We start from the raw sequence: 25,505 nt of genomic DNA, 5'->3' as shown, positions 1-25,505 counted from the left end.
TTGTTTTGCCACAGGGACGATATGGAAGAACTCTCAGTTACAGGAAAATGGAAAAGGAAATGAAGATATATAAGTGGTTACTCTGATATGAAAAAAAATTAAATGAAAAATATCTTAAGTAGGCCCTGCAATGGACTGGTGACTCGTCCAGGGTGAACCCCACCTCCCAATGTCAGCTGGGATAAGCCCCCCCCCCCCCTTAACGGATAAGCTGTATAACAAAAGAAGCAAAAGCCTTGATAAATGCTAAATAAATAAATTTGTCCTAATTACAACAAACTGCATTGGAAACCACAAATTAATTCCATCATGGCAGAAGTATCAAAGTGAAATGCAATATTAAATAAAGCCCAAGATCTTTTTAATCAAGCCTCAGTTTACATCCTGTACAGTTCATTTATACTCCCCATACATCGCCTCCTGTGTGGAAATGCTAACACTTCCCATTCACTACCATTCATTGTGCTATGCTAACTAGCAGGTAGCTTGCCTCAGTTTTTCTCGCTCTAATGCAGCGCGGAGTACAGGAGGGTATCTCCCTTTATGTCTGGGTCACAGGAGGATGGACAACATCTGCCAAAAAGTTGGCTTGTTGCTTTAACACACACACACACACACACACACACACACACACACACACACACACACACACACACACACACACACACAGAGGGTGAGGGGAAATTTTGACAATTGTTAAATGTGGGCGTGGAGCTGTGGAAGACGTGTTTCACACACCTGCAATATCCAGCCCGCTGCTATCATATCTTATCAAACTCTTGTCTGATCTTTATCTCCACCTGAGCTGTCAGAACAGAGGGCCATGCGACAGTAAACCAAACAAAAATAAATCAATGACAAATTCAGAACTCGTCGACCCCGTTGGAGCAGCTTTATTTGTCTCTATTCGAACATAACTCTTTATGAGGAGAAGACAAGCCATTTCCTTTGTGTAAACCAGCCCCACAGCACTTTACGCTAATCAAAAGGAGCATCTCTGCAGTTGTTTGGTCTCCCTGCAGATAACTGCCCTCACACTGGGTGACACCAGCGCCTCCATGCAGCCTGCTTGGCGTCAGATGATAGAAGGGTGCCTCCCAACCCTCTTGTTCCTGACAAAGTCACTCCCATCCCCTTTTACTTATCCCCAAAAGCAAAGTCTTTCGTGTTTCCTGCCCCTGAACCACGGTATATTTTGGTGACATCATTATGTCTCATTAATGTCCTCCTATACTACATGAAAAACATGTGAAAGCTACTAATCGCCATTCTCCTTGAGAGGTGAGTCACTGTACCTCTGTCAGTGACAGAGGCAGCAGTCGGAGTGAAGAGAGCGGTGGCCTCTGACCTTTTGGCAAATTTGTGTAATTATGTCAAAGCGGGAGCCGTGAGGGTAACCTGGTCTACATTCTTCACAGTACACGCTGCCCATTAAAGCATTCATTAAACACAGCTTAGCTCAGCGAGTGACCAGGAAATCTGATGGAATTAGTCTCAAGCTGTGTTTCCACAAGACCCCCCCCTTACCACCACCACCGCAACTCAGCTAAGAGGGCGAGAGCAGGGACCACCTCAGACCAAAGAAGCCTACATGGTTATGTGACTAATGAAGCATTAGACGAGCCAGAGAGCAGCCACCGCTGACATAACTGGTTTCGTACCATCTCATTTTATCAACAAAAATAAATGTGCAACATGTTCGTAAAAAGAAGATCACCTAGTGCAGTACGAAAAAACAGACAAAATCATAAATTGAGTATAACTTTATGTGAATCATCTGACTGTGCGACGCAACGCAGCACATGATCAAACGTAGGTAGGCACAGGTAATCTGTGCTTCTTCTATTTCTGTTTTAGTTCTCATTTACAATCACAGCATTTTAAAAACTAAAGTGTCACGTGAAACACATTTTATAAGATTTTCTGTCTTGACAAGAGAAAGATCCTGAAGCCATCTTAGAGTAGAACATTTTATAAAACATTTCCTCAAGAAAAATATTTTAACTTCAGCAGGTTCCTTATTTTTCTGTCTTGTGTGATTGTTTGTTTGTTTTTCTAATAAACTACCCTGTAAGCTTTTTATCACAATTTTTCCACAAGCGCTGAAGCAACCATTATACTGTCCGTCTTCTATTAAAAAAAAGAGTATTTTAAAGGCAGGTTGACATGCTGCCGTCTCATTTAGTTCCTCAAACGTACTCTGGCCGCCTCCTGAAGGAAATGTCTGTATTCATCACCTGGTACCTCCGCTGCAGCACCGGCTGAGGCTCCACCTGTGAACATTGACAAGAGGAGACCAGAAGGATCCCGGCCACTACGAGGAGAAATCCTCCAACCCAGCCGCAGAACAAGGCGTCTCCAAACTCCCACCGCGGCACCACTTCAGGTACTTTTTCATCAAAGAAATGTATGACAGCGAAATGGGCCATATAGGAGACGGGGATCAGACACAGCACCCCAGAGACCATCCCCAGCACCCCTCCTGTGATGGTTAAAGTCTTCTTAGTATGAGAACCTCTGTGTTCTTTACAGCTGTTGACCAGGTAAAGTCCAGGTATAGCCACCAGAATTCCCAACATGCCCACAGCGAGGGAGGTACACATGAGGATACGGGCCAGCTTGAGGTCACTGGAGAGGCCCAGAAGACTATCATAAGCTCTGCACTCCATGCCACCAACATCCTGGACCACGCACGTCTCCCACAGGCCCAGCTCGTAGCTCTCTACCGGCAGCAGTGCCGTGGACATAGTTAGCCACTGTGGTAAGATAGTGGTGGCTAAAGCGCACAGCCATGCTCCAACGTAGACCAGCATCCCCAGCAGCTCTAAAGCACCGGCACACGTGTCCATCTTCCCCTCACTCTGGCCTCCACGCTCAACAGAGCTGCAAGACTTCTTCTCTGGATGCACTTAAGATGGAGAGGCCTGGGATATGGACAGACGCTGCTCGCCACCACTGATAATTTGAGTTGGCCACTCAGCCTCTGAGCTCTTTCACAACCACTCAAAGGAGCAGGCATCTGCTGTTGCAGGGAGGAGAGGGGGGCCCGCTCAGCCCTCCCCTTTGTGGTCCTCCTGCTTCCGCTGCAGTGCCAATGGGCAGCAGGGGCAGCAGTAGAGTGGTAGAGGTTGCCCGTCTTCCACTAGATCATTTTGTGCAAAAGGCCACAGGGGACATCATTAAATGTAGACGGGATATTATGTAAGTGTCTGTATGTGCAAAAATGAACTCCCCGATGTCTCATTTTTTTCGGAGACAGCCATTAAAACATGTAGATACGCCACAAATACACAGACAGGTTATTACATAGGCTGGAACAATCAACTGTGTGATTTAGATTACAACTGAAACAGCACTTACTGCTGTCCACCTGGTAAAGGAAAAGGTATAGAGAATCATAAAGGCACTGTTATGAATGTATCACGAGTCCTTCAGAGGAATCTTCTAGAAATGCCTTCAAGCTAATTCATTTAGTATCCATGTCCACCCAGATGGCGATAAAGAGGAAAAAACATCAGATCTCTCATTAGGGAAACCATGATGCTTCTTTTGGCGAAGTGTGGAGGAGTGAGCGCCATTCTTCCAAAACATATTCCCTCATTTAGTGTCTGCAAAGGTGCTCAGCTGACATGACGCTGACTGAGCTCCTCTGCTTTGCACATGCATTCTTTGTGTTTCTGCTTTTTCCCTGTAATCTAAAATGCACTGTATGTCACACACGGATAATTAAAAGTGCCTCCGAGGACAGGGAGATTTATCGATGATGACACCCGTAGTAATGCATGGCTTTAAAACTATATTCATCACTTCAGGACTGTTAGTCTCGCACTCAACTGCATGTGACTGAAAGTAAAACAACAGAGCTGCTTATTGTGTTCTTTCATATGAACGCTCCACAGCCTGTGGGAAATCATCGTAGGAGGCTATAGATCAGAGATGTGATGTGAGAAAGTGTTTCCCAGCCATAAATACACACGCGTGCGCGTGCACACACATACACATGTTCACACAAAAGGCTGTACACACTACAAACAAACATGCGAGAGATAAAAATGCAGAGATAAAATCCCCAGCCTGTTATTAACTCCTCCTCTTGTGGAGAACAAATGCTCAGCTGACTGAGCTGACGTCATGACAAAAACTACAAGTTTGTTCTGCTACACACACACACACACACACACACACAAACACACACACACACACACACTGCTGTCGTGCAGACCCACTTGTGCCATGCTCTGATGACACCCGTCTCAGAAACGCACTTCCCAAGGTACACAGGTAGGAAGATGAATCCTCACCCTGAATGCAAACTTTATTTTCCTGTGCACATGAAACGATGAGGAAGGGTTTTGCCAGTGGTGCTGCTGCTCCTGCTGGTAACAGACAGATGCAGTCAACAGCCCAGTGTCACCCAGAACACAACTTCAGCTCCAAACGGTCACTCAGATTCTTTTACAAAGACATGAATTCCCTTGCAAAATGAATGGGTGAACTTCGACACAACTAACACAGCATTAAACAACATTACCGCAATGACTTGATGGGGGTCGCAGTGTTCATCTGTTTGCGAGAGTCACTGATTTATTTTGATGGTCCCATCAGATGTTGTAATATGAACTGGCTGACACAGAGAGGGGTTCTTTATGGTCTGTCCATTCCATTTCTATGAATTAGAGATGAAGTGAGGAATTATTGCAGGTCAGGGCCGTTGTTATGACACGGCGTTAGTTTTATCGAAGTGAAACTAATGAATTAAAGAGTGTGCATGCACTTATCAGCCATCAGCCCGTACACGCTGAACATTCACATTCACATGTCTGCTGTCAGCAATGTGCAATGATGGTGCAATAAGATATTCTTATTTTTTCATTCTTTGTGTAATTTTTGTTTGTAATTGTCTAATATAAGTGTTAATATTTATCTTTTTATTTTGTTTTGTCTCATTTCATGTTTTTTCATTTTAATGTATATTATCCTTTCTTCTTCTCTCTAAATGCTGCTGAAACTATTTAAAGTTCCCCAGTGTGGGATAAATAAATATTCTTATTCTTATTATCAGCGTGCATTTTTCCAGCTATTTGTTGAGAAATCCTGTTACATTTGGTCCTTATATATTCTGCAGTGGCCTGTAAAATTGTCTGCCAATAAACTGTGATAATAGCAACATCTTAGCAAGCTAGTAGTTGTTGTGTTTATGGGTTAATCATTTGTCTTAAATATCCCAAAATTCCAAAGGGAATCAGTGACCTTAGTAGAGGGTCTTAAAACAGGGGTCTGGGGGTCCCAGCGATGCTGAGACCATATACGACCAAACAGGGTGACAGATTACGTATTTTTTTAAATAAAAGAAAACATAAAAATTGCGGTTTTGTTTTTTTTTTCAAACCCCAAGTCCATCATGTCTAAGAGAGTGGTTCTCGAAGTGCAAGTCGGGCTTCCCCAGGGGGCTCCAGAGAGCCTCCGGGAGCCTCGGTGACAGAGGTGCAATATTACATTGGTTATTAAATTATTTAACCAAGGGATGTTGCATTAATAGTTTAATGGTACGGGAATTGGCAATAAAGATTGTTCAGTCACATGATAGATTTTCTGAATTTCATAGTGAAATAAATGTCATAGGATGTATTTTTTTTAATTAATTTTAGTTTTAGATTGGATTCTTAATACAAAAAAGCAACACTGGGCCACTATTGTGTGACTCTCATATTAAATAAAATAATAATAATCCAACAAGACTCCAGGAACTGAGCAAAAGTTCAAAAAAACAAAACAAAACACCGAGTTTTGACCGCAGGGAATGACGGAGACCGACAGCAGGTAGCGCTGGTGTCTAACTAAAATTACTCCGCTGTAAACAACAAACCACTGGTCTGTCATTTCTTTCCGGCTGATGGTAATTGCCCTGATTTTAAAATAAATCAATCACATTTATTTTAACGATTTTGTGTTTGTGTAACAAGAACAACAATAACACATTTTTACTCTATAAAGCTAAACTGCCTGGCGGATCCACAGGTTGTTGCCCGACGGAGATGAACAGCTGCTAACAGTTATCGTCGCCTCTTTAGCCCAAACTAGCTGAACAGCGGTCGGGCTCAACCGCCGCACTAAAGTCATCCGGCGTGTGTTTGCTGCGTTAAGAAGCTGGAAAGTGCCGAGAAGCGAAGTTTCCCCATTGGACGGAGGAGCTCGCTCGTACGTCCGACCGTTTATGCAAATGCGGTCCTTCCCGAATATGGACACGGAGGAATGAAATATGGTGGAGGAGGCGAACATGGAGGACAGAGGACCGTGAGAGTGCTGCGCTAGTTTTTTTTTTCGGGGGGGGGGGGGGTGTTGAAAGAAACGTGGATGTACCTCCAGCGGGACTGTTTCGACGGACAACTTCGGTGGAAAGTTTTTTATTTACGTCTCCGTTGTTTGCGCCGACAAGTGCGTCGAGGTAGAGTTTGTTGTAATGCAGTGAAGACCGACTTCTTCGGGGGGATAAGAAGCAGGGCAGTGGGCTTGAGCCCTCTCACCATCCCGACGCTATGCCGTGGGTCAGCGGCGGTAAGCGGAGAGAGAGCTCGGAGCTGCCGCTGCCCGCGGGCTGGGAGGAAGCCCGGGACTACGATGGCAGAGTGTTTTTCATCGACCACAACACCCGGCAAACTTCATGGATTGACCCCAGAGATAGGTATGCTAAAGGCCTGGGAGCACTGGGATTATGCTCACTCTTATAATGGAAGATTACTTGCTTTTAACAAACTTGATTAACAGGAGGGGATGCCCGGCAGGGTGGTTCAGCCCCCGGGCCAGGGCAGTAAAGGTCCCTCCAGTCCCTTTAACATGATATGTTACGAGGTTATGATTAAAAGTGTAGCAGCGACGGATGAATCAGCTGAGATTTGGCAGCAGTTGGCCTCTCCACCTCCTGAAGAAGTTCCCATACAAACACGGGATGTAACGCCCATGGTAGCACACCGTGCTGCCGCCTCCCAGCTCATCTCCCGGGTTATCAATGTGCTGCTTTAAACGTCAAATCTAACCGGTTTGGACGCGGTAGTAGACCTCAGCAACCCTCCCGGTTTGCTGTGTTTCTAGGTTGCATTTAGTCTCCACTCGTGAAACCTGAGATTAATCTGTCTGTTCTTCATGGAAGAGGAAACTTGATGTCTGTCTCAGCCCTCGTTTACACTCATCATTTGGCTCAGTAGATTTATGACTTCTAGTGACCTGAAACATTCCTGCTTCGCACACCTAACAGAGAGCTATTGTTACCCCCCCACCCCCTTTCCTTTCTTACCCTTTGTATAAAAGACACCTCCTAAAGACTGTGTGTCAAGTGCAGCTCTCATGTCTGCTCCATAAAGTTGCACTTCACTTCCAAAAAAAACCCAACAACAGCAACCCCAAAAAACTGAAAATGTTTCACTGGATTGGAGAGCGGAGAGAGTAGCAGGGCAAGCACTGTGAACTCCAACTCCCAGAAATCTTTGTGAAAATATGTGAGGAATGCTTGTTGGGCCACTGGGAAAGCTGCAAGGATGTGCTTTTGTGGGGACTGGGATTTCACCGGCCCAGAAACGGGCTCGATCAGGCACTCTGAGCAGTGAGATTACTGGGAATTCTATCTTTGATTGCAACTGTAATTCCTGTATGAGGAGGGGAAGGCACTGGAATCGGAGTTATGAGTCACATTTGACCATGTAACTTTGCTTGTCCCTTCCTCTTTAAACGTGGACATTTTCAAGTAGATTTCATAACGCTGATTTTGACTGTGTAGTACGTGCATGCCATCAAGATAAGGAAAAAAAAATTGATTTCCTGGAAGGCCCCCTCCTCCCTGCGAGTTGATTAACCATTGTTATGTGAGGCTGATAGCAGTTTCACAAGATCTCATCGTCAGCATCCGAGGGGGGTGGTGGATAGGTTTGTTTTTTGTTTTGCATTTGCATTACTGAAGAATGGTTTGTGCATTCGTTCGGGTGCTCGCTCAGTGATTTAAAGGGGATCCCGGCCAGAGGAATGTCTGCAGTCACCACCTGATACAGACTTTCCAATAAATCACGCCACGATGCAGAGCTCAGGCTGACTTTTCCTCCAACGTGCAGGATACAACAATGTGTCAGCTATTGGTTCTGTGTTGCCGCTCTTAACAAACGTCCTTCTTTGTAACAGCTGCTGATAGATGCATGGAGACGAACGCAGCGAGTCTCACCCGCAGCCGGGTTTGACGGCTGATCTGTTGAAGCGCAGCGAGAATCAAGAGCTGGTAGTTGAGGATTGTCTGGTATCAGCTGCATGTTATTGTAGGTCATCATCATCGTCACGAGTTGCAGACTGTAATGGAGTGTGACGCTCTGCCACAAGAGATAATGTACAAGCCAGAGACTTGGTTAGAAAGTGACCGTGAGCAGATTCCTTAGATGTGTCACAAGGAATTAGAAGAAGAGAAGTGAAGAGTGCAGTTGTTTTTTTTGAATGTTTGGGTTTTTTTAAAACGATGTGGCTCCTTTTGGACATCTTAATGTTCGCCAGGATGAAGATTAGTTTGAACTGATGTAGGAAGAGCTGAAACGCTTAATGAAAATGAAGGAGCATCTATTTTGGAAGTTGGTAAAACATTCCCTTGTTTCAGTGGCTCTGTTAGGAGGATGTTCTGCTCTGTGTGGCCAGACTGTCTTTGGGATGTTGACGAGACAATCTGGTGAAGGAAATTGTGAATCACACCAGGGTTGTATGATGATATTGGCACATAAATGGTTTCTGCAGATATTGGTCTTTTTTTTTTTACAATTATATCAGCCCAGTGGATTATATATGTCAGCCCAGTTTTGCATCTGTTGTTGAATTAGGAGGAAAATGCGGGGAATATATGATTTAAGGCTTTTCTAAATGTCTTGGGAATGAATAATAACCTCACTTTGTTAAATTTACAATGTTAACCCTGTGTTTAAAAGTATATACAAGATGTGAATAATATATAAATTGTTTTATGCAGGTCACATCAACATCGGTAAATGTTTGCTACCCAATAGGTTGTAAAATGTCTACATATCAGATTTAGGCACAAACAAACAAAAAAAAATCATCCATGAAGTTCGCCTTTTTTTTTTTTAGAGGATACAGTTTCATGTGATAATCATCAGTTTGATTGATGGCTGAAAGGGGTCCTTATTTTGCAGCAACTAAACTTGTACTTGCGCCCTACTTTTGTGAGACTGTCACCTCAGGAAATTCCTTGAACGTCTCTGAACTTCTCAAGAAACAAAACCCCAGTATTACAGCTTTCGTGAATATATGTTGTGCAGGTACCGCCGTCCCGTGATCTGGTGTGTCGCGCCGCTCCCAGCGTGGGTCATCTGATGTGTTTGAGGCTCAAGTCTGCTGACCCTTTTAAAGAGGCGTATAAATGGCGGATTTATCAAGTAATCACTCAAACTCAAGGGCCTTTGAGCCACAACATAATTGTCGGTGATGATGGAGATGTGCTGCAGTGCAGCTGTGCACCAGCCATAGTTCAAGTTTGTTCCTGCTGGTTGTATCTGCGGCTGGAAGGAGCTGTTTTGGTTAGATGACAGCATGTAGAGAAAAATTGGAGCGATGTGTGAAAGCAGTGTGCAGATACCTGGGAAACTGATGCCTTCTCAGTTTACACACAGTTTATTTCAACGTAGAACAGCAGATTATTGTATCCGTCTATGATTAGGGCTCTATTCCCAACATCAAGAGGGAATTAAACCTCACGCTTTGCAAATCCTGTGTATTTCCTGCACTTATTACCTTTACCCCAATGTCTCTAAGGTGTGCGGACAGCTCGAGCAGGTCAGGGGCAGCCCTGCCAGCCTCTGCAGATAAGCCAAGCATTTCTGCGGGGCTGTTTTGTGGCTCTGGAATGAGCGTTATGTCAGGCATGCCTACACTAATGCCCAGGGGCTCTGCTTGCTTGCAGCCCCAGACAAAGCAGCAGAACAGAGGCAGTTCCCACGTGTCTGCCTCCTCCTCTCCATCCTGGGCCCGGTAGGCCTCCTTTATTAGCTCTGTTATGCAACAGCCATGGCCGGCCTGCCGCTCACCAAAGGGAGGCCTTTATACTTGGTCACAAAGCACACCAAATTCAATTATTCTGGAAAGGGTGAGCTGTGCTCGCAGCACCGAAAGGTTATTCACATGCGCCGAACCCGGCTTTCATTTTGCTTCCCCCAGTGTTTTCATTATGATGGCTCTTTTTTGTCTGTTAGTGGGGGGAGGGTACGAACACGACATCACTTGATCTGGTGTCATTTTGCTCGTGTGTTTCCTGTGTTATTTCTCACAAGAAGACAATAAGTTTTGTCTTTCACCTCGCTCTGAGTTTTGGAAGTTCAAACCTCCTACCACCTATATTTTCACTTAAGCATGCCTCTGATGTCCAGCACCCCTAGGTTCTTCACTTCAAAGTCAAATAATATGCAACAATTAAAAAGCCAGCAAAATACATTTCTCAAGGTCGAACTTTGCATTCACTCTCAAGTTGAGTGTGCAGCCAGGACATGAAGGTTGCTTGTGTTTAATGTGTATATTGTGAAGAATGCTACCTAAACAGGACATGCCAAACTCACTGGACTAGCTCAGAGCTGTGGGCCTCCATTGTTGTTTTTCCCTTCCACATAGCTGCACAATTCTTATTCAAAAACAAAGAATAATGGAGATGACAACACTGGTTCAGCCTTTTTTTTGTAGCCTGTATGTACCCAAGAGTACATTTTAGATGTAAATTCAGCACTTGGCTGACATCTGTATGAAACACAGTAACTTGTTTGTAACACACTTAAATGTAGTTGTAAACAGATATAACAACTTTACAAAGAGTTCATACGTACAGAATTTTTCAGCAATGGTAAGTGTGCAGACAGATGTGATACAGCTGCCAGAATGGCACAACCCTCATATCTGTGCTCCAAATATGAAGCAACTTAGTTTATCTCAAAGATCTCCTCACGCATGTATTGATATTTACAGCGATACTCATAAATGCTACTGAGTGTCTTAAAATGTGCAGAAAAACAATGATTATCACATTTAGAATCCTTAAAACAACACCTTTTTGCTGTCTTTAAAAATTCCAGATTACATAAATACAAAGCTATTTTTCGTTTCATGTGTTTAACTTCTGGACACAAGATGTCTCCTACTTCTGTAATGTCTCTTTTTCTTTCTGTATAAAGTTCCACGTTTTGTGTGTGTGTGTGTGTGTGCGCGCGCGCACATGCGCGCGCTGAATTTTGGACCAGGAACAACTTCCATAATATGTGTGATATCACAAATTATGGTCATGGGACCGCATTTTAAAGTCAGATTTTCACTGAACAAATTCCCACTTTGACTACTAAATGTGAGAACAGTATTCCATCCAGTGTCAAACTCAACACATGGCTCCGACATTTAAATGTAGGAACTAGAATATTAACATTTTTGACTGCAGGGGGACTTTACTGTACAGCTGAGCTAGTTCATGGAGGAGTCCTGGTCTAAAACTGTTTACATTATTTCTGCAAAGCTAACCAGGCGACTTCATCAAAAACTTGTCGAGGATATCTTTGGGTTAGCTGTCTTTGACAGAGCAGTGTTGCAATGGTGGCTATGAGCTCGTTCATTCAACCCAGGTTTTCTTGAGCCAGTTGTGAGCACGCGCATACAAAGTTGCTGCTTTGTCTTCAGATGACGGGTCACATACACAAGGGCCTCCAACTTCCCTCGGGAAGAATAAACCATCATCCTTAACAAACATGATGAATTAAATCAGGCTAAAAGCAACACACCCACAGTTACTGAAACCCATAAAACTAAGACTGAATAAAAAAACAAACTAAACTCGTAAATATGTCGCCTTGCAGATCATGTCAGGTCAACGAGTTCAAGACTTTTTCGCTTTAATCAGCGTCTGGTCTTTGTTCTCTTTATCTTGAATCTGCTCCGGAGCAGGTTAGGTCTGCAGGATCAGACAACGCCGTACTTTTGCCTTTCACAGTGGTAATGTCAGAATCATCAAATCACATTGGACATTGATGTGTCTCAGGCGAGAAACTAGCAAAAGCACAAGAGCCGTCAGCCATCTTGCTGGACCCCTCTAGTCCAGGTCATCCACGTGGAGCGTCAAGAGATATTGTCAATCATGGCAACGGAAGTGTCTGATGCTGGCAGTCTTGTGTTCTGAAAAAAGAAGAAGAAGTGATTGTGGACCCCATAGCAGAAAATATTCAGCAGTATAACATGATGCTACTGTAGCAGAGAGCTAACGTTATTACTCAGCTGCCATGGTAAGGTTGATCCCTTGAGGAGAGGTCAGAACGGCAGGGAAATACCACAGTTCAACAAATCTTTCCTTGGTCTCGGTGTTACGCCTGACAGCAGCAACAGATGCATCCTTCGTCTTCACCGTGATGTTTACATGAGTGCATCAGAGAGAGCTGCCATCCTATTGGTCAACATCGTATGGCCGCACGCTGCAAGAATTGTCACACCAAAAGAAAAAAAGCCTAAAAAGACGCAAAAAGCAAGACTCTCCATAGTGGGACATCCCAGAAACTTCATTAGAGGATTAGTCTCTCTCCATGGGATTTTATTGGTTTAGAATCTATAGTCTGATCCTGACATAGGTTACCGTGGTGATTGACATATCCCACTTACCAAAGCAGAAGGGCCAATCACTGTGAAATGTAAAACACTGGTTTAATGCCTCCAGATCCCCACACTCGGCCGTGATAAATAGTATCAAAACGCATACAGGTTTACAATGCACGCTGGCCACGTTGTGTTTCAATTATCAAACTCTCCCTCTGAATTAAAGTCCCATCAAAAAGTGAACTGCCTGATGTTATTTTTTACTTTTATTTATTTAGGGTAAATCAAGGGTCAATCTCTGAATTGTGGCAACTTTTCTCAGACTGAGGGAAAAAAAACTTATTGTGCAATATTTATAAGAAATCTGCCTGAGGTGCTAAATAAACACCATTTCTCCATAACTTGTCACTCTTTTTCTAATGGTGGGGTGTAAGTCATCTGTTCCTGAAGATAAAAATGCTCAACAATATTGACAGACATGGTCATCAGACACATTTTTCTGAAGCCAGCACCTTGTGATAGCCTTTATACCAGCTGCCAACAAAACCTTTAAGGGGTGGGAATCATCTTAACATAGCATGTCAGTAATGAAACCAAGGTAAAGGGATGTAGAGATTGTACCAATACTGAAACCCAATATTTATGAAATAATTTCCAAAAAGTCTAAATAAGTGGACAGGAACAAAAGACAACGGTGTGATCGACCAAAACCTCCCCACAGTACCAGTTTGTTTAGACTCCTGCTTTGGAGTAATGAAAAAAACAGAACTCTCTCCATGTCTGGGAGTTGATGGAGGAAACTGTTGTTCAGGAATAGGTGAACTGCTTTTGAGAGGCTGAAATTGTCTCACTAACTCGCATGTCTTGCTTCATGACGGAGGCCCTAGCTACTCGCTTTAGATTCATGTGTCTCACCCAGGCTGGAGGATGGCAGGGGTTTTCTCAACGTTTGTGCGCCCCACCCCACCTCAATATTTACTCCTCTCAGTTGGACAGTCCTTCCAGCCTGGCAGAAAGCTGTCATGACTGTTCTGCTCTTGTCATCGTTGACCCAACCCAGAGAGAAAAGCCCTTCCCATGTGTCCAGACGCTGTCTAAATGTGCACAGAGACAGAGATGGCGGTCTACTTATAGTAGACCTATTTCCATAAGATTTGACAGATAAAGGGAGAAGCGGGTCCGTCTGTCTATCAGCTGCTTTGAGCCGGGCTCTGAAATGCTGCCCCAGGTCCCCAGAGAGGCTGAGCATAAGTGACATTCCTCACAAAGTTGTTGTCCCGTTCCTTTTTTAACACAGAACGGCATTAGTGCAACAACACTTGTGGCCTTTCTTTTTCTCTCAATGTCTGCCCCCCCCCCCCCCCCCCCAAGGAGAAGAGCTAACAGAAGGAAAGCAAGAGGTCAAAACGGCAACCTGCAGAATTGTGTTGCTTCATGTACGATGTTGTTTAGGCTTTAATGTCAACTGGCTGAAGTATATGATGGACAGCAGCACTCTGAACCGTATGAACAGCTTGTCTGCTGCTGTCAGGTTAGTTTGCTGGTGTGGTGATTAAAGGGGACAGTTAGCCGGTAGCATCTTGGCTTCCATAATTAAATATACCAAGGAATATTATTTTTGGTGTCATGCAGTCATACGTTTGGCACTTCTTGGCTTGCACATTGTTGTGGTTGAGGAACAAAGGCTGAGGAGCTGCTGCTGCTGATGGGGATGACCCGACCAGACGGGGTCCGACAGCCCAGACTCCAGTTTCACATGCCTTTCTCATGCACCAGCTCGTCGCCGGGCAAAAGGGGGCTGCTGCAGATAGAAATATCCTCTGAGACAGCCCAGGATGGCACAGATTATTCTAGAATTAGCGGATGTCTTTGACAACTGAATATATTTATCAGGGAAGTCGTGAGAGTCAAGCAGGCCCTGCAGCATTTAAGTCCTCCACAGCTGAACATGCCCGTCATTCTCTTTCTATTTCAGATATCTCATTTTCTGTTTCCTCTTTGAATGAAAGAGGATCATGAATGTTTCAACGTTTTGCACAAAGAATAACTTACTTGTTTTTACTGCTGAGCCTAGCTAACCATACTACCTGACCGATAATGGAATACTGGGGCCAACATTGATTTTAGTGAGTGAAAACAATTCTTTATATTAGAGTTGGGCTGATCCCTATTCTCTAAGAGTCATCTATCACTCAGCCGTCTACCTTGGTTAGCTGGTTTATAGTTTGAACAAAGTCAGCATTTGTCTCTGAATCACCAGGCTTGAGAATAAAAACTAAGTGATGCAGCTAAAAGGCTACTGCGACCAAACTGACATCTCCATGTGGCTCAATGCAAGCTCATATTCTGGTGTATGTCAGAGCTGCGCCGAAAAACTGCTGGCCATTGCCGGTTCTTCTGAACTGGCCTTGTGGCGATGTAGTGATTTAGTGACAGCTGGATCGTGACGTAAATTCTTGATGATTTCTGTGATTGTGCTTCATTCTTCTCAGGTGTTGTTCCGCTGTGGTCGATGTTTTGGGGGTTTCTGAATTTAGGCTGCAATCAAACAGCTGCAGAATTATTACTCGAGCTTATGAGTCTACACCACAGTGGAACCTAAAAAGCTGAAAGGGGGGTTTTGAGGGTACTCTAGTAAACATTTGCACCACCTGCCTTTATAAACCATGTGATGCTAACATGCTAAAGAAAGCAAATATGTTGCTGCTCACTGGAAAGAAAGCCAAGCTGCGGTGATTGTCACACTTTTTGTGAGGATTTGGTCATGAACAGTGGAGCACGTGGACATTGTACCTGATGATGACATTATATGCAAAGCTAAAGGAACACCAGACCTTCCCACAATGTCTCCTGTGAGGGACATGATTATGTTCCCCAAATTTCTTGGTAAATTTTGTGTTCATATCCTTCCAGTAGCAGTTGGGACATTTTCTACAGAACCACAAATGTGAATCATATAAATGCAATGAAGTTATAAGGTAAATGAATCCTCTGTGGACCACAAATGTCTGTCTGAAATGTTGTGGGCTGGGATGGTGGTGATATTCCAGTGAGGGTCAAAGGTGGAATGTCAGATGACTGACATCGCCATCCATAGCGCCGTGCTGCTGCCGAATCCTCCTGACAGTCACGGCTTAGGAGGTCCTTTTTAATGACAAGAGAGTTGTATACCACAGTGGCATCTACCCCGCTGGCTGGTTACCAGGTCACAGCGTCAGCAGACAGTAGTTGAGCCAGGGTTACTGTGTCAGTCCAACAAGAACATGACACAATTATTTTTTTCCGACTGAGGGGAAAAACTGAATAATAGAGCATCCTTTTAACCCATGTCATGTTGCTCTTTGGGGTCATTATTTCATATTCCAAAGAAGGGTCCTGAAAATATGCTGATACATGAAGAGCAGTTAGTTTATTTCCCGACTGTACTCAGCCAATATTGCCCTTCCTCTGCTGTCGACTTCAGTGTGTGTGTGTGTGTGTGTGTGTGCGTGTGCGTGCGTGCGTGTGTGTGTGTGTGTGTGTGTGTGTGTGTGTGTGTGTGTGTGTGTGTGTGTGTGTGTGTGTCTTCATCTGTATGAGTCTGTGGCGCAGCGATTACCGTCTCCCCAGACCAAGACATGACTTGGAAAAACAGAGGCTTCTGTCACAAGACTGCACAACAAACCAGACATTCAGTTATTCTCTGATTCAGATCTGGGAGAGGACGTGTTTTCCTTCATGCCTCTGACTCCCTTGGGAGGTAAGAGGACAGTTCAGGACTGGACTGACTCTCTGACATCACATGACTTCCCATCCAAAGCCTCTTGTGTTACAACAGCTGTAATCCAACATATATAGCAATTACTGCCTGGGAATGCTTTCTCTCGACTCAGCTTGCTGTTCTTCCAGTCATCACTCCTCACTTACTCATTATTGAGATGAAACCTGACGGCGAAGGTGTGTGGCTGTCCTGTCTGAGTGTTCTTTAAGCATTTACTAGTGCACTTAATGTCTGGACATTTGTTTACCTTCAACAAACACTTGGAGCAGGAGCTGGTGGGGAGTGTGCTTGTGTTTGTCTTGTCCTTGTATCTTTGGCTCTGTGCGCATGGTTGAGTCACCTCCTTTAACTGTCACCATGCTGCTGGCGCTCTCTCGTCGATTGTGCAGGTATTTAAAAATGGCTGCATGTCGAGACAGGTGCTATCAAGGATGTGCGGCACTTTTTTGTTGATAGGCACCCACCTGGGTGCTTGCCTTGTAACAAGCAGTGAGACGTGACAAATAATATCGTAATAGTGTTGAGCTGTCAGTTGATTAGGAGAGTCGGATCACACACACACACACAGAGGAAAAAAACTAGAAGGATTCAGTTTAGGCCTTGTATTTTATTCAAATATTTTGAGAAGATGGTAGCAAAGGCAGAGGGTTTGGATATCATTGGAGAATTAAATTGAATTTTCGAGCTAGACATGGTCTTTCCACATTCATTGATGAAGATGTTAATCTAAATAATTTTGGTCATGATTTGATGTTGTGTTTTATGGAACCTTATATGATGATCTGAGGATCCCCCATTTTTTCTGAGGTAAAGCAAAAGCAAAAACCTGTGCTCCCTGTTCCACGCGATGACCAGAAGTTGGAGTGACCAGAAGGCTGAAGTATTTAAGACTGTATTGCTGTATTAAGACTGCAGCAAAAGGCAATCTGTGTTATTTAAATAAGGCCTATCAAGCCCCCCCGACAAGTGTGAGGGCTGATGTGTATTTTTGTCATCTAAATTCTCTCTTGGAAGTCTGCATGTGCTGGGCTTAATTGGCAGCACTGAAGAGAATAAATCTAATCATGTTGATTTTCTCTCTGCTTATTGAAAATTTGATTCTAGGAAGTAGGGTTACGAGCACAATTTGCGACATCACAAATATTTTGGAATCTGGTCTAATATTTAGTCAAGTTTGAATTCTCAAATGCACAAGTACTTAATATAGGTTTTATAGTAACAAAGTTGTGTGTCTTGCACTTAAACTTGAAAAATGTTTTTGTAATCTGCATTTCTTTTTCTAAAGTAGAGAGGAATAATTAGCATTTTATAATTTCGGAGTGGTTGTTATATTGTGTTCTGCATATTATTTATGGTGTTTTTGTATGTCCTAACCCTCTGTATAACAGGGAATCCTTGGAATCCTCACATTGGAATTTTCCACAGTTGTAGCGGCCAGTTATGGAAAGAGTTAAAACCCTCTGAGGTTAAAACTTCCCAACTCATATGATTGTGACAGCTGAGGGGACTCATTGTTGTTGTACAATTTACTCACAAGACAAAAAGGTCTGTTCAGGTCCTGAAGGATTTGATGCTCGTTATTGTTAACGAAATATCTTCGGGTTTATGATGATTTCCTCGAAACAACAAAGCATGTAAGGAAATCATTCATGAATTTTGTCAATGTTTTATGAAATGTTAAAAGATAAAAAGATTGGTGAACATCGCTGTTTCTACAATCATATGGCAAACCCATCGTCACCGTATTAATTCAGATGTTTTCATAGTCACGTCCCGTGAAGGAGAACTTGTATTTCAGGTTTGATCGTGTGAGCAGCTGATGGTTCTAGATACCTGAGAGTTGCGGTCACAGTCAAATTGAAATATTGACTTATGATCCGGCCATGCACAGTTAGCTGCACATCGTCCATCAAGACGGCTTGCTTCACCCAAAACGTGTGTAATGTCAAGGGCGTTTATTGAATGTAAAGCGTTATTGAGGGCTTTTGGAGAAACCCGTGGGATTCCTCTTCGATTAGGATGGCAAAAACTAAAGCTTGTGCCACTAATAATGTGTTTACAACACTGATGAGCTGCTAATGTCTTTGCCGTTATCTCAGATACTTCTTGATGTTTAAAAAAAGGTGAATAACTGTTTCCTTTTTAATTTGCTCTCTCACCATACCCTCCTTTATCAACCTTTGCCCTGGGATCATTTCTTCTGGTGTGTGTGTGGAGCTTCTGCGACGGTCTCCTGAGGAATGCGGTGCAGAATGCCTCGGCTACTCTCCCTGGGCTGTCCCCTCATTGTATGCATACCTCGCCAGGACCTGTCTGCATTGTGAGGGCTGATGGTTGCTGCCTGGCTGATTAATGGCAAACAGACAGTTGCTGTATGTGTCGCTGTCATCAGGCCCACTAGGTCACAGCTCTCTGAGTGTAGATTAGAAGCATCAGCAGCACATCAGCTTGATGTCATTAGCTTGGCCCCATCACTGTCACAGCCTGCTGATGGAAGCACCACTAATAAATCCTTACCCCTCTGGTGGATGGCTGTTGCTCAGGGGGTCTGGTGGGTTGTGTAGTCATTAAAAGGGTCCTGTTTTGATCTCCAGCTCCTCCAGAGGCCTTGTTGAGGTGTCCTTGAGCAAGACAGTGAACCCTAACTAATGCTGTCGCCATCAGTGAATGGGTGAAGCACTTTGAGTTATCGGTAGAGTAGAAAGCTATTATACAAATACTGTCCTTTTACTATTTTAGGGTTAAGGAAAAAAATGTGTCAGGCTTGGTGGATGCATTTATGTCATTATTTTTGTTTCATGACAAATGACGATGCACTGTGAGTGTCACAGCCTGTAGCAGCAATCCTACTGAGAATTATCGCCTGACTCTGTGGCTCCCCACAACTGAAGTTTATAGCTAGATGAAGTTGTCCAGTTTTCCAGCCACAACTTTTGGGGGATTGTCACCACTCTCATAATGTCATCGTCCACCACAGCAGTAAGCTGTCAGATAAAAAGCTTTAGCTGGGACAGACGAACACGGTTATGTGGTGAACATGAGGATGCGTCAGCTTCAGAGCCAGATATTTGTCTCAGGAGTAGCTAGTCTGCTACCAGTATGTCACTGTTGTGTTCACCCACACCAAAAGAAACGTCATTCAGTGCTGCTTTAAGATTAAACATTTTCACCATCTGAACTCAGTTGAACCTTGTAAACTGTGAGTTTGTAACTCTGCCAGCATAGAATTTTATTATGTTTGATTATGGATATTTTTTATGTACATCCATTAATCCTGTTCACTTTCTAAAAGCAGAAGGTCTGGAATTAGTTTCTCAATTAATGGAAGAACTTTTTAAACTTTTTTCTTAGAAATAAAGGTTCTAAATGTTTTTATTTTAATTTGAAATTCTGGGATATGAAGAATCTATTAAAAAAAAAAGTGTGTTAGACAGAATGATTCTGGTGTTATTCCAAGCGGGGAAATCTCAGAATCACATCGTCATGTTTACCAAATGAAGCAGCAGGACAAATAAAATCAAAGTCACGATGTGCACCTTTTGATACTGATGACCTGTGATGGGGTTCGTCTTGAAAGAAGCTGTGAGGCGGTGGCACATACAGAGTTCAGACGATCAGACCTTTGCTCTTTAACATGATTAATGCCGTTTAACTTTGCAATGGGAAGGAACCACAGCTACATTTGGAACTGAACGTTTTCAGCCTCGCCGACCAGCCGGTGATGCTGTAGGAACATCCAGATCAGTCTAGTTTCCAGGGATGACATCATCTCAAAGTCATATTTGTGATAGGCTCTCTCAAGATGAAAAAGAAGAGTTTGGGGTTGTTAAAACAGCAGGTAGCCAGCAGACTCAGGTTCACATGTGCAGGCGCCATCCGCAGTGTGACAGCTGCACTGATTTCATGTGTCGTATGTCGTAGGATCACCAAGCCGCTGACGTTTGCTGACTGTGTTGGAGATGAACTGCCTCTCGGGTGGGAGGAAGTTTATGACCAGCAAGTGGGAGTTTACTACATTGACCACATCAACAGTGAGTATCCCGGATGTCTGCACCAAAACAAGCTCATTATTGCAGGTTGCTGGGTCTCAAAGAAACTATTGCATTTCAGCATTCATTTATTAGCGAATTTTACTGTGCCCTGTTGTTAGAGACTACCCAGATTGAGAACCCCCGGACTCAATGGCGGCAGGAGCAGGAGCGCATGCTGAAGGAGTACCTGGTGGTGGCCCAGGAGGCCCTCGAAGCCAAGAAGGAGATGTACCTTATCAAGCAGCAGCGTCTGGAGCTGGCTCAGCAGGAAATGTTGCTCTTCCATGATCTCTCTGAGGACAACCGCTCTATCAGCAGCAGTAAGACACACTCCAGTTTCCACACCTGACACAGAATAGAGGGGCCTGTGCACACCTGGGAGGAGGATCCTTCCTTATGTCATCCGATCACACATGGACAGCACTGCTGCTGCTTCAACATGCGTCTTCACATGCAGTCTTCTGTGATTGGATCTTGTGATTCTGTGTGGGAATAATCTCCCACATTACTTCAGTTTTCAGTGTTTTAATCTGCGTATTTACCTGAGACAGTTTGATTTTATTACAAGTGGAACACTGTTTCATGTTGCTGAAATTTCTTCTTTGTTGCTGTAGATCAATGCATCTATTTATGTCTGAAATTTATAATGTTTCAGGAATAACCATCTAGCGTTGATGTCTGGTGTTTGAGTGGAGAGGGACCGAGTGAGAGAGAGAGAGAGATCAGCTGATGGGCAAGAGACATTCGCTCCAAATCGTAGAGTATGCAGCACCGCCAGCGCTACTTTCACGTGTTTACCAGTTGGAAATTAAAAGCAGAGGGGAAAAAAATGATCACGATACCCATCGCAGCTGCTTCTCAGAATGTTCCTAATAAATCAAACCACGAAGATGTTTAATGAAGCCATAATAATATCTCTTTATGAACTTTTGACATGGTCAGACTTGTGGAGCTTGTAATAGCGCTCTGCCGTTCGTGGGCTCGGCTGTGGGGTTTCTGCTTTAACAAAGGACATCAGCTGATGAGGCAGTCCTTCAGTGTGGGCCAGGACGCATTTGTGGACACACTTCTGAAAGAATGTGGCCACATGTTGCCCAGACCACCTCCATATGTGGTTTCAGTGATAGGATCTCCGGACGTAGTCAGGACACTTTGAGTGTGTGTACGACTGGTGTTAAGACTAACCACTGGTGATCGGATGGCTCTGGAAGGATCTTACAGCCTGCACACTGAGTCTGTTTTTGTTGTCTGAAATTGACGCGTGTTTAAAGAAAAAAAGAACCTTGTGCAGTATCAACCATATTTACAGACTAGCTTCCAAGTTCTTGGACGTCGGGATTTTTCAGTACAGGTTAAATGTTCAGCTTTTTTTTTCACATCCCTGCAAAATGTTTAAATGATCGTTTGACCATTTGCAGCCACCGTAGCCTACAGGGGAACAAAAACAATGAGTGTGATTAATAAGAATGAACAGAAACGAGAGAGAGAAAGAGAGTCTCTTTGTGTCTGTACCTCTAACATGCTGCCACTGCGGTTCAGGGTCGGTTGGTCCACAGAAACTGGTGATCTTCTTTCATTGTGTGGTTCCAGTATAGCTTGCAGCATATCAAACTGGACCCCTGACATTCTGAAATACACCTGGAAGTGATGAGGATATTTCCGCAGCTCCTTTGTCAGCAGGTGGAACCCTCCTTGCTCTTGTCTTGTTTTAGGATAAGAAGAAACCAGCATTTTCTTTTTCTTTTTTCAAGAAGTGACAGAAGCACAAAACCATCCTGACTGCTTCACCACTCCATTTGTCTCGTATTGTGAATTTTCGCATCGAATAAAAAAATTAATGCATTGGACTCATCGCGCAAGGAATCTATGCGTAACTTTTTCCCCCAGATTTAAAATACACATCCTCAAAAAAAAAAAAATGGACTCAGTATGCAAAGGCCTTAAGTAGCAGGTGTGACATGGCCTATGAGATTGTTTCAGAGAGGGGTTGAAGACCTGCAGGTTGCAGATCTATAGAAATGATTCTAAACTCCCTGTTCCTGCTTCACTCCACCCTCCCTTTTAACCACCTCCACCCAGTTCACCCTCTGACACACACAAAGGGTCCAGGGGGTGTCCTCACTGAGAGTGAAGGCAGAGAGATGACACCAAATCCCCATTCATGTATTTATCTTGTTCACCTTAAAAATCCGCACTATCCACTAATCACCCCCCCCAACTTTCTTTTTATGTTTTCACAGCGCTCTCCGGCTCATCCTCAAATGCGAAATACGACCCCGACCAAATCAAAGTGGAAATAGCTTGTAGAAGAGAGCGGGTAAGTCATTATCGGAGGAGAACAATGGGCCGCAGCAAGGGGCCCCTTTTGGGCAGAAAAGGGGGCTGGGGTGTGGCCCCTACAGGATACTGTGGCTCTGGCCCGGGGCCTCAAGAGGATGAGGATGAGATCATCATCAAAGGGTCAGGCAGAGGCTAGGTCACTGACTAACAGGGCCAAATCAGACATTTCTCTTCGCTCCGTCATGTGGGTGAGGTGCTTCCTGCATCAGGAACATTTCAACACGATGAGGAGGCTCCAGTTGTTCTGTTACTGGTAATATTCATTCACTAAGTGTGTTCTGGACTGGTGCCTAAATGTAGACTTCCCACTCACGAGCCGCATCCACAAATCTGCCGAGAGAATATGCGGTAGCCATTCGCATCTATGCTAAAGTGATTTATTGCTGAATTCAGCGTCATGACACTAATGAGTTTACGTTTCTAATGGAAATCTATCAATATGAATATAATTATTACAGATGTTCTGTAAAATGAATTACACACAGTGTGATCATTAGTGTTCAGTCCCATGAGATGTTCTTCTGTTTTCCCCATGTGGGAAAACTAGAGCAACAGCAGGATGATTGAGACTAAGAACTGGCTGAGAGTGTGCTGGTAATAATATCTTGGCCTACACACGCATACCACCATCTATGTAGGGTCCAGATGTATTTGAAAGGGGGTCCGATGGTGTCAGGTCTTGCGTACTGTGTTTTGTGTTTTTACGTGGTATATTTTATCTATTATTACAAAGAATAAATTGCCCTCCACATTCCTCCCAACATATTCAACCTAAACAGTCTCTAAACCAGATTATTACAGTTATAAAAATCACATACAACATTTATTTTATTATTTTAAGTGTTAGGAAGCATAATTGTCTGACTGGTCAGATGCTCTGTTAACATAATCTTGTTTTGATAAAGCGCTGGACTGAATCATTGCCCAGCCGTAGTTTTACATCACATTATGTCCTTATACATAAGTATCATATTTTTCTAAATCAAAACCTTGGGGGGGGGCTGTACAAACCCAGCCCGGCATTCCTCCATGTGAATAGTCATGAGTAAGCAGTTTGGGTCGGTGGTGGTGGTGAGAGAAGCCCTTTGTGCTCCATGGTAACCCGGTGCCTGGCCTTGTGTCTGCAGCTCTCCAGACTGAAGCAGGAGCTGGCCCAGGTGAAGCAGGAGCTGCAGTATAAGGAAATGGGAGTGGAGACCCTGCAGGAGTGAGTGTTCCTCTGCCTCTGTGTCCCAGACCCACCCTTCCTCCCATGGCCACCCTTCTCCTTCCTACAACACTGCTCCCCCACCCAAAGACCCTTTCCATGTTTTCATTCTCTCTTACCCTTCCTGTTCAGTCCTCAACTCTGTCTGTCTTTCTCTTCTCTTTGTCTCCCCTTGTGTATGATGTACAGAGTGATGTTACTAGATCACCAGCTCATCAAGGGGCTGAGATTGTAAAGATAAGTGAGCAAAAGGCCCTCTGACGCATTTGGAAACTGTGAGTGTTTCTACAGAATATTGAGGAGATGCTCATCTTAAGCTCATATTTTCAAGGAAGTTCCCCATCTTTCCTCTAGTTTGTGCTGATTTCCAAAATACACATAGTGTCTTTTTGTCCTGGGAACATTTCAGAGCTCTTCCAAAGTTTGATGTTAGAAATAGAAGCTCCGCCTCTCGGAGGAAAAAGAGAGTGTTTGAGAAAAGGCAAATGGAGGGAGTTTTTTGATGGAAAAGGGGACTCCACCTCAGGAAGAGGATGCACCAGTGGAGTGCAGGGAGCCAAGGCTCAGCCTGGAGAGGAAGTTGCTGTGTGGAAGGGGGGGGGGGGGGGCGTGGGCTTGAGCTTGAGAGCAGTTTCAAAAACAGAGATATCTGGCTGCAAATTCCTCTGCACTTCCTGAGTCCTGGCAAAGAGTCTCTTATCTGTCAGATAAAACACAACTGGAGGGATTCCCAGAATAGCCGGTAGAATACACAGCTTAGAGAAAAATGGAGGCGTGCTCCTCTTGAGTTTTTGTGTATGTGTTTGTGCCTTTGTGTGTGTGTGTGTGTGTGTGTGTGTGTGTGTGTGTGTGTGTGTGTGTGTGTGTCCTATTGTTTTCCCCACTGGTTTTTGCCCACTAGGGTTGAGGACCCTACAGCTGTTGTCAGCAATATAGCTAATTGTTCTCCCTGCCATGTCACATCAGATAAACCAGACAAACACTTTCTGTTGTAGAAACCCCCTCCTTAACCAAAAGAATGCAAGAGTTTATCTCTTTCGGACAGTTTGGGATAGCAGTATCTCCTTTGCTCATCTGTATTCCACCTTATCTTGACAAATTTCTTAGATGTTTAGACCCTGCGTACACTGAGCAGCAGCCGTGTAACCAAAATCTTTACTGGTGGAATTGAGAGGACTCAACATCAGCTCTGCATTCTTTAGCAAGCATCTGTGCTGCTCCACAGCATGCAGGGTGGGGGTTCAATTCAGGCAGGCACCGAGGGGTGGGTACTGCCTTTTTCTTTTTTTTCTTTTTTTTTTGCTAAGCATATAAACTCCTAGGCCCTGCCAGTGGGGTGGGGGGGAACAAAGCCGGACTTGTTTTGGGAGGAGGAGGCAGGGTCGGTGGATGAACAGTACCTGCTGTTGAAGGAGAGTGAAGGAAGCGGGTTGTGGTGAGCGCGGGGGCCACGTGCCAGGCCCAGAGATGGAGGAGGAGGAGGAGGCACCATGCTGCACTCCTTCAGACCCCATCCAGCAAACCCCTTACGCCCACTCAAGAACACAAGCCAGTTCACCTCAGACCGGGTCCGGCT

The 25,505-nt window shown here is 44.1% G+C and overlaps 2 protein-coding genes across 5 annotated transcripts in view; one reads left to right on the top strand and one right to left on the bottom strand.

Moving 5' to 3' along the window:
* Positions 1–800: 800 nt before the first annotated feature.
* cldn33b (claudin 33b) lies at positions 801–3,062 on the bottom strand. Its single transcript, XM_086223971.1, has one exon. The coding sequence runs from the start codon at positions 2,847–2,849 to the stop codon at positions 2,190–2,192; it is 660 nt and encodes a 219-aa protein (XP_086080097.1). The 5' UTR covers positions 2,850–3,062; the 3' UTR covers positions 801–2,189.
* Positions 3,063–5,864: 2,802 nt separating this feature from the next.
* The window catches only part of wwc3 (WWC family member 3), a 33,674-nt gene continuing 14,033 nt past the window's right edge, over positions 5,865–25,505 (top strand). For all 4 annotated transcript variants that reach the window (XM_086224961.1, XM_086224960.1, XM_086224959.1 and 1 more), the window contains exons 1-5: positions 5,865–6,682; positions 20,273–20,382; positions 20,502–20,702; positions 22,623–22,699; positions 23,850–23,929. In XM_086224961.1, coding sequence (XP_086081087.1) covers positions 6,537–6,682; positions 20,273–20,382; positions 20,502–20,702; positions 22,623–22,699; positions 23,850–23,929 — 614 coding nt within the window. In that variant the 5' untranslated portion in view covers positions 5,865–6,536. The remainder of the gene's footprint in view (positions 6,683–20,272; positions 20,383–20,501; positions 20,703–22,622; positions 22,700–23,849; positions 23,930–25,505) is intronic.

This window comes from Aulostomus chinensis, chromosome 14 (assembly GCF_037954235.1).
Source record: "Aulostomus chinensis isolate RoL2024-O1b breed Wild chromosome 14, RoL_Achi_v1.0, whole genome shotgun sequence".
NCBI lineage: Eukaryota > Metazoa > Chordata > Actinopteri > Syngnathiformes > Aulostomidae > Aulostomus > Aulostomus chinensis.
The sequence above is the reverse complement of the archived record's forward strand: the minus strand, read 5'-3'. Positions and strand labels throughout refer to the sequence as shown.

Coding starts and splice junctions, on each gene's coding strand:
- cldn33b (XM_086223971.1), bottom strand. CDS start 2,849: ATGGACACGTGTGCCGGTGCTTTAGAGCTGCTGGGGATGCTGGTCTAC.